This window comes from Aspergillus alliaceus (genome assembly GCF_009176365.1).
Source record: "Aspergillus alliaceus strain CBS 536.65 unplaced genomic scaffold BDW43scaffold_7, whole genome shotgun sequence".
Lineage (NCBI taxonomy): Eukaryota > Fungi > Ascomycota > Eurotiomycetes > Eurotiales > Aspergillaceae > Aspergillus > Aspergillus alliaceus.
In genome coordinates, this window is record NW_022474690.1 from 134540 (window position 1) to 151539 (window position 17000).

At 48.3% G+C, this 17000-nt stretch overlaps 6 protein-coding genes across 6 annotated transcripts; 2 read left to right on the plus strand and 4 right to left on the minus strand.

The window, feature by feature from the left end:
• Positions 1–149: 149 nt before the first annotated feature.
• On the minus strand, positions 150–1659 carry BDW43DRAFT_223737 (uncharacterized protein). Its single transcript, XM_032039434.1, has one exon. The coding sequence runs from the start codon at positions 1494–1496 to the stop codon at positions 351–353; it is 1146 nt and encodes a 381-aa protein (XP_031903587.1). The 5' UTR covers positions 1497–1659; the 3' UTR covers positions 150–350.
• Position 1660: 1 nt separating this feature from the next.
• BDW43DRAFT_223728 (cysteine hydrolase family protein) lies at positions 1661–2662 on the plus strand. The gene has a single exon (XM_032039433.1). It carries the CDS (start codon positions 1886–1888, stop codon positions 2579–2581), a length of 696 nt encoding a protein of 231 aa, XP_031903588.1. The 5' UTR covers positions 1661–1885; the 3' UTR covers positions 2582–2662.
• An 81-nt stretch (positions 2663–2743) lies between these two features.
• On the minus strand, positions 2744–7676 carry BDW43DRAFT_297797 (ZZ type zinc finger domain protein; the record flags this gene model as incomplete). The annotated part of the gene is made up of 6 exons (XM_032044454.1): positions 2744–3700; positions 3783–4116; positions 4930–6164; positions 6217–6428; positions 6499–7321; positions 7542–7676. The coding sequence occupies 6 exons, from the start codon at positions 7674–7676 to the stop codon at positions 2744–2746; spliced, it is 3696 nt and encodes a 1231-aa protein (XP_031903589.1).
• Positions 7677–9099: 1423 nt separating this feature from the next.
• On the minus strand, positions 9100–11233 carry BDW43DRAFT_307775 (uncharacterized protein; the record flags this gene model as incomplete). The annotated part of the gene is made up of 2 exons (XM_032046318.1): positions 9100–10492; positions 10578–11233. The coding sequence occupies 2 exons, from the start codon at positions 11231–11233 to the stop codon at positions 9100–9102; spliced, it is 2049 nt and encodes a 682-aa protein (XP_031903590.1).
• Positions 11234–11980: 747 nt separating this feature from the next.
• Positions 11981–13490, minus strand: BDW43DRAFT_265897 (putative RNA binding protein Rnp24). Its single transcript, XM_032040820.1, has one exon. It carries the CDS (start codon positions 13360–13362, stop codon positions 12250–12252), a length of 1113 nt encoding a protein of 370 aa, XP_031903591.1. The 5' UTR covers positions 13363–13490; the 3' UTR covers positions 11981–12249.
• A 253-nt stretch (positions 13491–13743) lies between these two features.
• BDW43DRAFT_297800 (IEC3 subunit of the Ino80 complex, chromatin re-modelling-domain-containing protein) lies at positions 13744–16994 on the plus strand (the record flags this gene model as incomplete). Its single annotated transcript, XM_032044455.1, has 6 exons — positions 13744–13838; positions 13897–14013; positions 14072–14874; positions 15146–15212; positions 15756–15974; positions 16043–16994. The coding sequence occupies 6 exons, from the start codon at positions 13744–13746 to the stop codon at positions 16992–16994; spliced, it is 2253 nt and encodes a 750-aa protein (XP_031903592.1).
• Between the last annotated feature and the right edge of the window lie 6 nt (positions 16995–17000).

Below are 17000 nucleotides of genomic sequence, written 5' to 3' on the forward strand. Positions count from 1 at the left end.
TCTCTCTCTCTCTCTCTCTCCCCCTCTCTCTCGTGTGGGGGAAGTGACAATGTTGGAGCATTAGCGCTTGATACCATTTCTTTCAACCCCTTCCCATGAAGATAATCGACTCCTGTGATGGTGCAGAAGTGTATTATAGAGGGAGGTACGGGCATATGGCGATAAATGAGCGAGCGTAAACTGACCATTTATTGTACAGTAGATATCTGGACTTGCAATGGTAATTGTTCGATACAAAGGGAAAACAAAGCAATTGTATCTAGATATCTGCATCTACCGATTTTGAACCAGACCCGCTAATTTACAAAGTACACTGAATCTAGAGAGTACATATTATTCAATGCGGGAACTTACCTCCTCTCCAACCACTTTTCCAGCCACCGTCGCTCATCCCTCTCTGCATCCCAACCCTCTTTACCTTCCGCCACACCGACACCACCGCGCTCCTCAACCGCAATTTTAACCTCCACACTCTCCATCGCCGGAACACCCCCACAGCGTTGAATCAACTGATCATCTAAGCGCAAGTATTCTGCATACCGTCGCAACCTCGCCCGATACAATGTCACCAATCCGGAAGGTCTGGTATGCGCCTTCACCAGATTCAACACCGCGCACGCACGCAGGATCTCCTCGGCGCTCGCACGCTCGATCCATTCAGGATTTGTATACACCTTAACCAGAAGATCCAGCTCCTGATCGGATCCCGTGGCAGGCGGCGTAATAGATCCATCTGTCGCCGCCTGCTGCGCCACCAAGGCAGCGCGCTTCCGGCCCATCCACTGGATGCGGTCCTTCTCAATCTGCCGTGGGACGCGACAGGTGAATGGCGTGACAGCATTGCCGAAAGCCAGGACAGCCAAGGGGGTCAACTCCCCGCACACGATAAGGATCAATGTGAAAGGGATCATGCGCCGGACATCGTAGGCGGCGCGTCGGACCAATTGGAAGCTTGAGCGGCTGAGTTGAACCGACTCGATCGCCTTGTGGAACGCAGCGCTCTTTTTGTCCTGGGAACTGCTGGGTGATGACGCAGGCGGAGGAGAGATGGGAAGGTACGGGGGGAGACCGAGCGAGCGACGAATGGGCACTGAGGCGCGATAGTTATGGTAAACATTTTTGAGACCGGTCTTGTAGAAAGATAAGTATGCGCGTCCCATTGCGACATAGCGCTTGAGCTTATCGGCCGCTGCGGTGGAGGGTGAGGCTGGGTCTGGAAGGTTGAGATCTGCCGGGCGAGTGCTGGGTGGCGGGTTGACATCATTGGCTAAAGATGTCGTTACGGTTGAGGATGTGGAAGGGACTGTGGATGTGGAAGGCTGGGCAGAGGATGAGGGGCGTGTATGAGTTTTGGAAGATAAGGCGTAGCCACGGAAAGCGAGGTAGACGCCACAACGCCAAAGGTCATGTCGTTGAGTAGCTGATGTAAGAGAGAAGGAGACTAGAGGATGGGATCGAGTGACGAGGGCCCTAGGGGCGCAGAGAGAGGATGACATTCTCCCAGACCATGGAGGGAATAGGGGTGAATGGGATATTGTAGAACTGAAGTGTCGGAGTTCGGAGGTAAGGCGATGTGATTAATGCCTGGGGCATGCAAAACAAATGACACAACAGCCCTGAGTCGCCGAGGCAGTCATTTTCGTGCTATAAACCGTCGAACTTGTTCCCCTTAGGTTTCCTACAGCTCACTGTAAAACATAATTGTCATCTTAATTCATGAACTATTATGTAACTGCCAAAATTGGTCATCGGAGAAAGAATTACCAATTCCATCTGATGACTCACCCTAAATCTTGAAATATAATAGCTTAACTTTCTGATACTCTCTATTCCAACAACAAAACGCATATCATCTCAACAACAAACACCCCCCCTCCCCTTCAGAATGTCTCTTGACTTGAATGTTCCTACAGCCCTAGTGCTTATCGACAACCAAGCAGCCTTCACTCACCCTACCTACTGGGGCACCTCTCGCTCCAATCCCTCCTATGAGCGCAACATCCAATCTCTTATTCAAGTCTTCCGAGCAGCTATTAAGAGCAAATCAAGAGCGGGGATCGCCAAAGAAATCATTCATATCTTTCACTCGTCTACTACGCCAATTTCTCCACTCCATTCCAATGATCCCGGGAACGGTATTCGGCCACTTGAGTTCGCCCAGCCGGCGTCTGATGGCTCCGAAGTGGTCATGTGGAAGTGTGTCAATTCTGGCTTCATAGGTACCGATCTGGAGGCTCATCTTCGTGTGCGGGGTATTCGGCAGGTCCTCTTTGCAGGGCTTACGACGGACCACTGTGTGTCGACCACGGTACGCATGGCGGCGAACTTAGGGGTTGTGGACCAGTATCCTGATGGGCCGCTTACGCTTAATCCGGAACATGGCATCCATAACCAGGCCTGCGTGGATCGGGGGCGTATCATACTTGTTGCAGATGCCACAGCAACATGGGCAAAGGGGGGCTTTGATGCGGAAACTATCCATGCGGTCTCGGTGGCGAGTCTAGAAGGCGAGTTCGCCGACGTGATGAAAACTGAAGATGTTGTGAAAGCCCTTAGGCGGTCGAACGAAATTGATCTTTGATGACCTTGTTACATTTGTTTGAAACATCCTCATAGCTAGCCCATGTTTTCTATTAGCCATGCTCCATTCATCTGCTTTCATATCACCACAGCCCTGCAATCCACATGCCTTAGTAAACGTTCCCTTGTACACAGCACGACAAAGTATATCCAATAAAAAGCATTACAGAAAGACCTCAACAGCAATAACGTTTTCTGAGACAAACCCAGTCACAAAAAGCCATGCTTTTTTCTTTTCTCCGGGCTGCAGCTCGATGGGAACTAACAGTGCTGTGCTACTCGACCGGATGTTCGATCCGTCATCTTCAAAGATCAAGCGGGTTTGCCATTCGACAGCGCTTCCTTCCTTCGGAGTATTGGGCCGTGCATACCACACCATAACTCCATCCTTGCCATTTGGATCTGCATGGTTCTTAGCTAGATCAATGGGTCGTAGTAGCCCTGCGAGCACGTAGCCGCTGGCGTCACCAGAGGAAGTACGATATGGATCCATATAATAGCTCGGGTTGTCGATAGAACTATCAAAGTGAACCTCGTCTAAGATGGAGATATTGCGGGTTTCAGGGTTCGCTCGGCCACGATACATAATACCGCCGATGGCATTTGAAATGAGTATTTCCTCCTTGGATTGACCATGCCCCAGACCGTTATTGTTTTGTAATCCAACCAATGCCACCTTGGCATTCACGCCGATCTCCGCCTGCTCGGATTCAAGGCTGTCCACTTGAACATGCACGACATTAGACCATTTCGCTGCAGGAACAAGGTCTTCGACCTGACGCTTGAATCCCTCACGGTAAAAGTGGTCGTTGGTAACATAGAAGGAGAGAGGACTCTCGGCATAGATATCATTGGGGGTAACGATCAATGAATGAAGGATAGAGCGCACGTGCCGGACAGTGTTGGATCCCAGAGCATGGTGGAAGAGCTCAACCTGCGAGCGCGCCTTCGGGACATCTTGGGCACGCGAATCACCTTGGTAATATTCCATGTTCGGCATATGGTTTACAACAAAGATGTAGACGGCACCAGGATTGTCGGGGTCTTCAAGGACCTCAATTCCATGAGTGATCAAAGGGCCGGAGAAATTTTCAAAGACTAAACGTGTCGATCTCATCGTCTATACGGGGTATATTTAAATCAGTTCTACCTTTTCGCACGGATTCAAAAATCTCAAAGGAGGCAGACGGGGGCAAGCTCACCTTGGGATCAATAACATGGATGGACCCTGTCGAACTCACCGGTCCTTCGAAATTTCCCAAGGGAGGAAACCACTTGAATCGAGGCAGGACTGAGTCCTCACAGGCCGTAAAAATCTTATGGGATGGCCTGTGGAAATGCAGATCTTCGCAGTGCATCGTGTCCTCAATCTTATAAAAGGCCTGTTGTTCTGCCAGTCTAGCTTCATCTGTCGCTTTTCGGAGCACCCCCAGCACCGTCATCTGCCGGTGTACAGGGCCATAGAACGTCGCCACCAGGACGGTGAGAATGGCAAGGTTGAGTAAACTCCCCATACCGGCAATACTCTTTCCCTGTCTGTCGTTTCTGGGTGGTTCCGTCAGGAGAGCTTTTTGAGAGCCTATTTCATAGTATCAAGTACGATATGCCGATGTGGGAGGAGGGATGAAAGGGCAGTGGTCGAAAGTATAGCTAAACTCATATAGATTATGATAGGGCTTTTAAGGAGCGGAAGTCCCCACTCGGCAGGTGCGATGCTGCGATGAGTGAATCTTCTAATAATTAACAGCACTGCGAGCATTTCCAAGGGATGATCACCGTCAACAATACTATAGTAGTAATAAGAAGAGTTGAGCTTAGCTAAGAATTTTGACAAATCAAACTTTGCAGGTTAAGCCGAAAAGAAAAGAGGAAATAAAGAAAAAGTAGCCTCAGAATGTCAGACTGATTCGAGCAGTGAAGAAGAGATCGTCACGGCTAGATAGGGAGAGTGCGTGCATGTATCGCTAGCGCAAGAACACAAGTGTATACCGACCACTTCGTGACCAACCCTTAGGTTAAGCCGAATGTTATGCATGAAAACCAATTCTACGGAACAGTCACCTTGATTGCGAAATCAGGTCGTATTATGAACGGTTTAGAGAAGAGAAACAAGTATTATTCCCAAGAACAATTATTTAGGAAGGGCAAAAAAGAAAAAAACAGAAAGACAAGAAAATTTCCAGACTGACTTGCATGGTTTTTTTTTTCCAAAGACACAGCAAATTATTTCCATCCTTACCTGACCAACTCCTTCCTCCCTTTCCTAGAACAAAACCTGTCGTCAAAATCATAGTAGCACCCGATAAATTGCCCAAAATCAATTAGTTACGCGACTTGGCATCCATGTACTCCTGGTCGCTGGCGTCCAAAATGTCATACTCCTCATCGGTCAAGAACCCAGTCTCCGTGTCATGATCACCAAGGGACAGACTCGCCACATCCTCCAGAATATCTTGCTCAGACGAGTTGGACACAGATGGAGCTACCGGCGCCACAATGCTTGCCTCGTGGGCGCTTGCTTCAGGAGATTCTTTCTCCAATTTAGGGAAGATCATTTGACTTTCTGTGCGACCCGAGTCATGCTCCCTCTCTTTTCCAAACTCTGTTGAGTCGTTCGTAGAAGGCGCATCTTCCCGTACTTGAATTTCGCACCATAGTCTATGACCAAAGGGCATGCCATTTGGGAGCTTCAGTCGCCAGTAGGAAATGCCAGTACCTACTCGGCTGGGGGCTTTAAGCGTCACAGTGAAGTCGGCGCTCTGGCCTGACTCTAATGGCCTAGACAATTTGTTGCTTTCCATAGCAGCGGAGATAGAGTCAAGGCTCAACGGGTGGTTCGTGTCAACGTTGAACATCGAATCACCGCCAACGAAACGCACGTTACTTCCAGCAGGCCACGCAAGCGGACCGGGGTTATAAAGAGTCCAGGTCTGGCAGAATACCTTGTTTGGCGGCATAATGGTGCTGTCGGGCACAGTGTCACGTATGAAGAGGGCCTCGTGCCCGGAAGCCGCGTTATTGTCGGGCTTCTCGGATTTCACCTGCTGCTCTCCCGAAGGCGAACGAGCTTGCTCCACAGAATTACTCTCCTGTGAAAGAACTGACTCCTCTTTAACGGACACTCCAGGTGTGGGAACTTCAGGTTCAACTGGGTTAACGGCCTGGGTGGATGTGGATCTTTGAGCACGATCACCGAGGGTGACCGTAGATCCTCCGAATCTATCCTCTTGAAGAGTGCTAACAGTAACATTGCGAACAGGTGTCTTGAGCATAACCATTGGGTGAGTTCTATTGTGCGTGTTGGTCGGAAGTGCCTCACAATTGGAGCAGAAATCTAGATCGTAGCACACAGAGCACTTGTACCGGACTCCGGTTATGTAGCCAGGGACCGTCTTGTTCTTGCAAAGGGGGCCATCACAGAAGATGCCATAATGAACCTCGTGAGACTGAGTAGGCTCGGCAATAGCCTCATAAAGTGGAGCAAATCGATGGCCAGGATGGGTCTCCTGCGCATTTGAAAAGCACTCAGTGCAATAATCCCAATCAGGGCAGGTGAGACACTTGTGGCGCACGCCGACAACATTCTTCTAGCATGTTAGCCCTCGCAGTAACAAATTGTAGCATGACGAGGCCTACCTTCTCACAGCCATCACAGATGGCAGCATGTTGATAGCGACGCCCAGGTTTGCAGCGCGACAAAACCAAATTCTTCAAACAGAACGGGCGGTCGTGAAGAAGAGAAAAATTGTGAGCTGGATGATGACCATGAGCGTCCTTTAGCAGACACGTGATGCAAAGATCATAATCCTTGCACTTAACACATGTGACCATTTTAGTTTCATCGAATTCTACTTCTACTTAGCACATCACTTATCTGGTTGAAGATGCAAGAGTAAAGGAAAAGTTCAGGTAACATACCCTTGAGACAAGCATTGCAAATCCGGGCTTCCGACTGAACGGGGAATTCTGGGGCAACTGGGGGAGTCTCTGGAATGTCTTCAGTGGCGGGTTCAGCGACAGGCTCCAACTCTTTTTCGACACATTCGGGTGCTTCCTCGGAATCATCAACCTGAAGCTTTCGAGGAGCGACTGTCTCGGTGATACTGTTGGTGACAATGCCATCCGTAACAATGCGTCTAATCAACCAGTGGTTCTCATTTGGGCAGGTAAGCCCCGAGTCTACACAATGGAGGCATAAGTCGTAGTCACCATCATCGCAGATACTGCAGTGATAGTGTTCATTAGGAATGGACCGACCGCAATGATTACAGTCAATGCAAAAAACACCCGTAGGAGACTTGTGCGAGACGACTGGAGTGCCAAGACTGTCTTGGTCCGATTTGAACTCTCGGTATTGTTCCTCGGATGCCGCAACATCCGCGTTAGACCACGGCATGGGACTGGACTCAGCAGAGACAGCTTTCCCAGCATCATGTGGCAAGTCGTAGAGAGACTCAGCTGAGCCTTCAGGGAGAGGGGAGCTCAAAACCGTTTCAAGGTAGCTGTATCTCGTCTGATTCGGGTAATCGGGAGAATCCTCTACCGGCAATGGTGATTGAGAGGCAGTATCGTTGACTTCAGTGACCTTGATTCGAAGCTTCAGTTTGGCCTTTGCAGCACGGTAGAGTTGCTTATAGACAGCATTGTTTTCGCTGTCCAAGTGGATGTAGCAACCGGCGCTATCGGAGTAACGTTCAAGAATGACGTTAACGTCTGCCGGGACGCCAAGAAGCTGGCGGAGCTATACGCGAGAACACATCAGTATCGAGGCTCCAGGTTTCAGAATTTCAGTGAGGTGAGCTTCTTCATTTGAGGAGAGATTAATGATATCAGGTCAGGGAGTGTAGGGTCCGTGTGGCTGTTGCTTTGAAAAGGAAAAGTCTCGGGGTGGCAACGAGTATCTACTCCATCCAAACTAGGGAAGATCGTAAGCTCCGGTCGGAGCTAGGGTGGAGACACACCTTCTGGGGAAGAACGTGGGCATCGAGCTCTTTCAAGGGAATCTTGAAGCGACGAGTATTGTCATTATAGAGCAGCTTAACCGTAATCAGGGTACTCGGGTTGACCGAAGCCGCTTGAGGCACAGATGCTGACATGGTGCTTCTACAAGAACTCCCCAGTCGATGATATAATCACTGGAGTTGCCGAAATACGCCCCCAGAGATAAGGGAGCGGGCACACTAGTGATGAGGATGGACTAAAGATAAGAATTCAGCTACTGAGGTGAAGTTGATGAAAAGGGGGGAATAAGAGCGAGAGACAGAGGGGAAGAGAATTAGAATGATAGCAACAAAACTGGGTGGGGGATGAGATGTTGGAAAGAGGTGAGGAGGTCAGGCAAAGTAGGCAAGAAGAGAAGCGGAGAAGAGGGATGATTGATGTTAAAGGGCGGCAACTACTAGTCTTGACGGGGGTTGGTGGTCATCTGCTTTTGCTGCATTCAGCTGGGGAGGGGGCGGTGAAGGGTAGGTGCTAGGCTTCCCCGTTGGTGGTTGGCTGATGGCTGTTGGCCTACGTAAGGTAAACTTATTAGTAGAAGTGGACTTCTACTTCCATCTCTTTTCACCGTATGGAATGTAATGTAAATGTAATCTACGTCACAAATTTTTACGTACTGTACTGTTTCTTACTATCGTCTGCTTTCCCAAGATTTGTTTAAACGCGATAATATAAATTAACCTAAAAATATAGACCTTCCAAAAAAGAAAAAAAGGAAAGCCCCCGTTTCAAATTGACCTTTCACTTCACTCACACTTCCTTTTACCCTTGACTCCTCCCCTCTTTCCCCCTCTACCTCCTTTTCTTTCTTTTCTTTTCTTTCTCTTTACCCTAACTTTTTTGTTTTGGATTCAGGTTACACTATTGCTCAGAGCTGGCCCTATAGTATCGGATAAAAGTTTAATCATGGATCAGCATGGAAAAGTTACGTCAGACTACATGCGACATGGAGTACTGATCACTCTGTCCCTTGACAGTTGAAGTATATGCCCGAGATCGCAGAGAAAACGGCTTACAGCCACCTAAAATTAAAAGGCCCTCGTCATATCATCCTTCAAATGAAAAAGATGGTATCCATATAAAACGTGAGACATCTTCCGACATAGATCCGTTGACAATAGACAATGATGAGAAACAAGCGCTAGAAATATGCAGGAAATCCTAATCTACCCAGGATTAAGACAGTATGGATGGGAAGGGTAGGGCCGACGGGACCGTATCCGAAAAGTAGTAGTAAAGGAAAGGAAGCTCCAGCGAAAACACATCGTTCAAGGCTAGGCGGGAATGAGCGGTCATCATCGATCTTAAGAATGAACATATAACATCTCCACAGGGTAGTGAAACCAAGACAAAGAAAGAAGAGAACAGGGAAACAAGTAGAAAAGTCGCAAAGAGAATAAAACTGAATAGAGAATAAGAGCGAAAGCGGAAACGATATTTTGGGAATTGAAAGTGAGAAGGGATCAAAGTAGGAGATAGGGAGGAGGAAAGGAGCTCATACAATGTATGCCCGTCGAAGGCTTACTGCGAAGGGTAATAAACTCCGCCTTGAGGGTAGGGATAATAATAGAATGGGACAGGGGGGGTACCCATATCCACAACTCCACCAAGCCCAGGCGCAGCAGGCATTGCGTACGAGGAGTTAGGCATTTGTGTAGCATCGTAGAAATATACTGTGCCACCAGCTTCATGTGCAACAGTGCCCGGCAATGACGGTTGTTCTGCCGAACCATGGGAAACGGGAACCATATATGGGGGCTGTTGTCCAGGAGGCAAGGGCGGCACGGGTGCACCAGGTCCCACGGCAGATGTATATGGTGGAAACTCAGCTCCCGAACTAGGGTAGTAGACAGCACCAGAAGGATAAGAAGCAGGCCAGAATGCCTGCTGGTAGGCGTGCATTTGAGACGGAGCATGAAATGCACGGTCCTGTATGTGAGACATTGGCGTTAAAGATCTATGAGCGGAAAGAGAGGGGTGGCCAGAGGCATCAGGACCATAACTGGAGCTATTTGCAGATACTGGAACCTGATGATGGAAGGGTTGTTCCTGTTGTGGCTGTGGAGGATTGAAGGGAAATCTGGCTGGCGTTTCAATATCCGCAAGGGAAACTGCCTTCTGAGGACGGGGCTGATGCATGGGTATTGGGGCCGGACGACTCTCGCGAAAGGCAGAGTTTGGTGGTTGGGGATGGGGAAGAGGCTGCGGTATGGTGGATGGAACAGCTCCTGGCCCAGCAGTTGTATGTGGAACCGTTCCAAGGCTTCCAGATGGTCTGCCAGGTGGAGGAAGGCGGACCACCGGTTTGCCGTTCTCTGTCGCGACCATCGTGTGCCTCGAGAGAACCGAGCCCGCCGGCGAGTGGTACCCCTCTTGAGATGGTGCCTTTCCGAATGACGATCTTCGACTCATGGTGATACTTGATGTGTAGTTTGAGTTTGCATAGAAGCTGGGACGCCGTCCTCCGTAGAATCCACCACGACCCCGACCACGAAATGCCTGTTGATTGGGCCGTAAAGCTCGCGGGATAAATATGAAAGATCTCTCTGTCGCGGGTAGAATATACCTCGGGGGCTGGCCTGGAAGCGAGATCCGAACAGGCTTGTCTCGACGTAGAGGAGGCCGATGCTGAGGTAAACGGGTGTGCTGCTTCTTTGAAACAGAAGGGTAAGGGATTGGGTTCTCCATTCCCGGCAAAGATACTACAACGGGCACATTTCCGATCAATGTAGTGCTCGAGAAAGACCTGTTCGGCGGCGATGATCTAGGGGCCGTGGGAACGGGCTTCGGAGGGACGATAGATGTAAGTGCTGATGTAGTAGAGGGCTTCGAGACGGATGGCTCATCTCCAACGACTGTATCGTGAAGATCATGCGTCCACAGTCCTTCGCTGGCAACTGGTCTCACGGGAGTTCTAGAAATAGTCAGTGATACATGATCATCCAAGTGTCTACTTGTTGCTGTTGACATGGATCAACGCGACCTTAGGATGGTCATACCTGCGAACGTTACCATCCACAATAAGGCCATACGGTCTTGATTTCGATTTGTTGAATGGCTTGTGGCCGTTTGTCACTGTTTCTGTGGAGCGCTTGTCATGAAGGAAGAAACTACCGCGGGTAGGCACAAACGCTGGGCTTTCATCCCTTTCCTTTATGTACTTTTCTTGCTCACGACACTTTCTATCCGCAAAAGCGTCTCTTTTTGGTTCTGTAGGGGGTGCAGACGGCGTTCTCTCGGTCTGCTGGCCTGGTTCACCCTTCAAGTCATCGAAGTGCACCTCGGTCACTTCGCTCGTTTCGTCCGATATTCTCAGCCCGTTCATCATCGCTTCTGTATCCGACATGGTAGTAACCAAGAGACGCTTCCCAGACGAGGGAGGATGCTGTCGTGCCGACTGGTGACTTGTTTCGGACACACGACCATTGACCTGATGGCGGCCGTTGGCGTCCACTTGCGGGGAGGTAGAAACTACATCGTCATCGCTGTCATCACTGCCTTCAACATCGGCATCATCGTCATCAGGATTGCTGATGCCAGACCCGTCGCTCAATGAATCATCCTCCAATTCTCCATTTACAGAACCTTCATCCTCTCCTTCCTCATCTCTCCTCTTTCGCCGGCTAGCACCGATATTGTGACGACGTGGAGCCATCCGAGCTGAAGGAAGGTAAACAGTGCGATTTCGCAGTCGTGTCCGATATTTTGGTTCGTTTCTTTTTGGTGTTTTTGTTTATTTTTTGGCGTTATAGTGTGTTGGAAGCAGATCAAGGAACGGTCGCAGCTACCTAGGATGAACTGCGGCGAGAGCGGCAGCTTTGCAAGGCAAGGTGGGCCAGACTGTACACTACAATAATGGAAGGGAAACAACTATGATGTTCCTTCGCGGGAAAGGATAGGAACGGCGCGAGGAATAGTATTGAAAAAAGGAGATGCACCTCAAAAATGAGGGCAAGTAGTGTGGAAAAGGGCGGATAGATAGGAAGGCGCAACAGCTTTGGTGGTTTTTGAGCATGAGCCTTGAGCCATGACATCTCTGGTCGATGTCAAACCTCTAAATCCGGTTAGCGCCCCCCAAACCACATCAGCGATTCTAGAACTACGAGGATCTGTCCACGGCTTAGGATATACGACGCTGAGAAAAGGAAGAGAAAACCCAACCTATACCAGTTCAGAGCTTTAATACGCTTGTCATTCAACGTCATATTAATTTATGCCTGTTACTCCAGCAATTAGTTTTATCATCAAGACAAAAACTGCAGGCGATTGCAGAGGTACTACGATCGACACCGTTATGATAAATATTAGTTAACTATGTTTACGGCTTACTAAGCTACTTAATTCAATCATTTGGTTGTTACGCAAGGAAAAGGATGCAGGGTAGAAACAAATTTTATAGACAGCTGTTTGCCAGCTATTTTATTTCAGACACGTTATCGTTGCTCTCCAGGTATAAGGTGGGGATATACTCGCCAGATAGTGTAACAAATGCTCGGGAAAGAGCAAATTGTTGATTACTACTCCGTACTATGCAAGGCTTCACTATCCCCGAACGGCAACAGATTCATCGGCGTGAGCTGAAATAATGAATAACTCGTGCCTGCAGTGCATCTTTTCCCCAGTAAGGGTTTCCTAGACACAAAGGATTTTGTCATTGGCCACCAATTATTCTCAATCGAAAGTGATCTTCTTTCCCTGAGACTCAACGATGGCACCGCTAAGCTTTTGCACGGTTTCCTTGTCGTACCTCGAGTAATCCGCCTTGCCCTGCTTGAGTGTCGCGGGTCCTGACCGTTGGGATTGTTCTCCGGTTGCCTCTTGGACAGAAGGCTCTGCTTCACTGATATCTGCAGTCCGAATTTTCTTGCCTTCGCCGTCCTTGCCATAGCGCTTCTTGTATCGTGTTGTTGCATCTTCTGCGAACTCCATCCGCATACGCCGGCCCAAAAGTTGATTTACCCATGCCCTTCTCTGTTTTGGCTTCTTCGACTTCTTGCGATTCTCAGAGTCGGGCTCACTATCTCCTTCGTCTTCGTCTTCGTCAACCATAACGAAGCCCCTCACCGCTGCTTCAGCAGCCATGAGATCTTCAAATGTCACCCAAGCATAACCCTTGCATTTTCCGGAGTCTTGAAATGTTGCTACATGTACATGGGCCACAGGTCCGCATTTTCCAAAGTGTTCCTCGATGATTTCTTTTGTGGCATCAAAGCCGAGGTTGCCGACAAATATACGCTTGGAGGGAGGGTTGCCAGAGGCTGCCGTAGTAGAGCCGTTCTTCTGAACCTCTTCACGGGACTTTTCTGGTCTACCAGCAAAGCTCTTTGCATCCTTTATAAGTACACGGCGCCCAGTTAGGAGACTTTCACTCAGCCCCAATGCCTCATTCGTGGCCTTCTGGTTGGAGAAATCGATATAGGCAAATCCTTTGTTCTGGGCTTTCCCGTGCCTCTCCAATGATCTAGGTAAATGTATCCGAGTGATTGTGGTATCTGGGAAAGAGCAATTGCTTGTTAAGAAATTGCGCAGGTCGTCTTTGGTAACGGAAAACGCCAAGTTCCCAATCCAAATGCCGTATTCCGAACGTTTTTTGGGGGCTTCTTCGTTGCCAGTGACGGCTTTGGTCTGTTCGCTGATAACCTCCGATGATGCATCAGCAGCCTTCTTCTTTGCTTTACGCAGAGCTTTCTTTGATGGGGGTTCAGGTGCAGAGACGTCGATCTCGATCTCGGATTCCTCTGGTAGCTTTCGCTTTTTGCAAATTGCTTCTTCAGCAGCTGCCATTTTGTTTCCACGACCAACGCGGCAAAATGACCTACTCTCGAGCGCAAAGGTACGATCAGGAATTGAATCAATACTAAGTCAGAATGTCGTAAATGTACTGAGATGAACTTTCTTGAAGTAGAAATAGAAGTTCGTCGGAATCTTTTTTTTTTTTTTTGCGCGGGCAGAAACACTCCGCCCGACACACCCTTTTAAGTCACTTGCTGTCCCATAAGGCTTCTTGGCAACACTACAACTACGAGATCCTATCCATAGCCGCTGGACGCGATCCAAATTATTATTGTTGAAACTCCCTCAATCTTCGCACTTTCTCAAAGCTGCTTGCTTATGACAAATATTGTATTTTCAAGTTAATGCTTATCCTACTGTCTTAACCTTATTATGTCGCAAGAAGCAGATGAGGTCCAGTCCATGGCTGAAAGCCTCCCCGATGCTCCCGCAGGTGCCCCTGCCAAACAATCATACCGTTCTTTTAAGTAGGCGCAGCTGTTAACGCCCCGATCCCTTGCGTAGGCTAATCCTACATCTTTACAGGAAGAAGTTTGCGAAGCTCAAAGTAAATTTTGAGCTTGGAATGAGAGAGAGTGAATCGCTTATTCGTGAGGAGTTGCGCATCCAGGACCTCTCAAAGAGAATACAGGAACAGAATGAGTGTGTTCCCCCAACCTATCTCCCCTTCATGTATAACTTATATAATAATAATTTGCAGTCAACTATTAGAGACTCTTTTGGAATTTAACGACAGCCTACACATATCACCAGATCTACGATATGATCTGAGTGCCCCCGGAGACGATTTCTTCTTACCAACTCCTGAAAGAGAGGTCTCTCCATCACAAAACGATCCTTTCGTGGCTAGTTCAGTTTTGAAAAGTGCTAAAGCGGAGCTGGCAGCCGGGAACTTGTCGGCTGAACACTACCGTGACTTAGAAAATACTGTTAAACGAAACAAAGCCTTTGCGCCGCGCATGCAGTATACCTCTTTGATAAAAATTCCTCATACACGCACTAAACTAGAGGAAAATCAGTCTGGGGATATTGATTCCGAATATAGTCTTGGGTTCTTCACGCCTGAACACGAGACTGAATATTATCTAGCTACCGATGCCAGACTAGGCGATGAATCAGCAGCCTTACAACTCAGCCGCGCCCCCGATAAGCCCTCATTTGTTGAACGAGAAAGAGAGGCTGCACTCCGGAATCCCATATCAGTATATAATTGGTTACGAAGAAATCAGCCGCATATCTTTTTACAGGATAACGAAAATGCTTCCGAAAAATCTGCCTCTCGACCATCGAATTTACGCACGTCCAAGAGAGCAGCCCCCAACCAGCTGCAGAAAGACCAAGATGTACATGATGATGATAGCATCCTAATGGAAACTGGGCCTGGATCCGGCGGTTCTAAGGGCAAACGCAAGCGTGAAGAAGACGTTGGCTCTAGATCCAAAGGCGGTAGCAGCCGCTCAAGTCGAAAAAAGAAGGACGATGGCAACTCTGGCGTGGTCAAGCGTTCATCTAAAAGAGCATCAGGGGTAGGTTCTTGAAAGCTTCCTACTTGCATTTTCTATTTGTATTAATAATACTTTTCTCTTCTTTGCTTTCCTTCCTTCTCTCAGCCTCCCCTTCTTTTTATTTCCTTTATTTTTATTTTTATTATTTACACAAAAAGATTTTGTCTGCATTTATCTATTTGTCTGTTGCTGAGGAAGTGGTCAAAGATGGATAGCGCCAGCTCATCAGAATGATCTTGAAGACGGTGTTCAACGCCAACGACGCCAAGTGCTACATGATCTTCTGGTCCACATGGTTATATCATATCTATTTCCTGTGTCCTTCAGATCTCGAAAGTATTTTCCTGACATGTCTCCATACTTTTCCTATAATTTATGTACCTTATTCTTCATTTTTCTTTTCATGCTGTCGGGAGTACCCTGTCCAAAATAGAGCATGAGACTGGAGTAGAACATCATCACTGTTAATCTAGAGATGCAGGTGTTTTTCTACGCGTGTGGAGATCACGTGTGTCTAGGGCAGGGACGAACAAAGCACCTAATATCATAATACGAATAGTTTGAATTACATAGTATGAAGTGTTAGGTTATCACTACTACATGCTTGATATAATTCGAAAAAAACTCCCAAGAGGTATGAATATATATACACTATCATCTGATCTTAAATGTACAGTTGGGGGAGGGTCCTTGATGGGAGTAGTTTGCATCATCGAATGTTGAGTCTCCACTTCGTGTTTGCCATGTTTGCTCTTCACTCCGAAAGTCTTTGCGATTACGATCATATTTCAGAATCCTTTCGTATCACACATCATCCACGTAACACTTTCCATACATATATTGACAGCCAGGCTTCTGGCAGTTAATACCTTTTGAGAGAATGGCCATCACTATTCTTCCCCCGGTTATCGACGATGTCGACACATCCTACTCAGATTCGGACGTTGATCCAATGTGCGTGGACTCGGACGGAGTAGATCTAGCGATAGGAAAGGCCTCGAGACCGAGTAGACGACCTCGCTTAGTGGAAGGGACAAATATCACCTCAGGAGTGGTTACGCCCGGAGAAGTTGTGACAGATGATCCGCAATGGATGAGGTTGGTTGGCCCCTTCTAAGGTTTTCGAACTGTTTGAACAATATGGACACACATTGACAAGTATACAGAGGACATGGTACCTATACAAACCCCCTTTCGACATCCATAGTCGCCACTGTTGCAGGTACTGTTCAAAAGACCAACAAACTTCTCTCCGTACAGCCACTTCGAGCTCGTTACACTCCAGAAATAGGCGACCTTGTGGTAGGGCGCATTGTGGAAGTTCAGTCCAGACGATGGAAGGTCGATGTTGCCGCCCCGCTCCTTGCACAACTTCCACTCTCTGCTATTAATCTTCCTGGTGGAATCTTGCGTCGGCGAACGAGCGCCGATGAATTACAAATCAGAACTTTCTTCAGTGAAGGTGACCTAGTAGTCGCTGAAGTTCAAACTGTACACTCTGATGGCGCAGCCTCGCTACATACGCGGTCTTTGAAGTACGGAAAACTCAGAAATGGCGTGTTTCTCGCTGTTACCGGGACAGGCGGAAGTGGCGCTTCGAGTTCGACGATAAAGGGTGGAGTTGGCTCCGGGTCTGCTGCTGTAGGGCCAATGGGCGCATCAGGCAGCGGGGGGGTAGTTCGATCTCGAAGGCAGGTGTGGACAGTCAATACCGCCAATGGAGGTGGCGACGTGGATGTCATACTTGGAGTTAACGGCTACATATGGATTTCAAAACATGCCGACGATACCGCTGCTGCATCCTCAACCACAGATAGCGTGTCAATTACCCGCATGGAGGAAATGGTTTCGAGTTCTATATATTCCAGTCAAAACGATGATATCCCGCCTCAGACAAGGCGAGAAATTGCACGGCTGGCGCAGTGTATCAGGGTCCTTGTTCAGGGGGGTGTGCGGGTCGATGAGGAAACTGTGATGAGTGCATACGAAGCTAGCTTACAAGTGGATTTGGAGATCGGGGAGGAAGATGAGGAGGAATACCAGGGAAGAGAAGGAAGAGAGTATCTTGAGGGCAACAAAGCGCGGAGCATATTGGAACAGGTCTTGGAACGCAAATAGATCTTT

Coding starts and splice junctions, on each gene's coding strand:
- BDW43DRAFT_265897 (XM_032040820.1), bottom strand. CDS start 13,362: ATGGCAGCTGCTGAAGAAGCAATTTGCAAAAAGCGAAAGCTACCAGAG.
- BDW43DRAFT_223737 (XM_032039434.1), bottom strand. CDS start 1,496: ATGTCATCCTCTCTCTGCGCCCCTAGGGCCCTCGTCACTCGATCCCAT.
- BDW43DRAFT_223728 (XM_032039433.1), top strand. CDS start 1,886: ATGTCTCTTGACTTGAATGTTCCTACAGCCCTAGTGCTTATCGACAAC.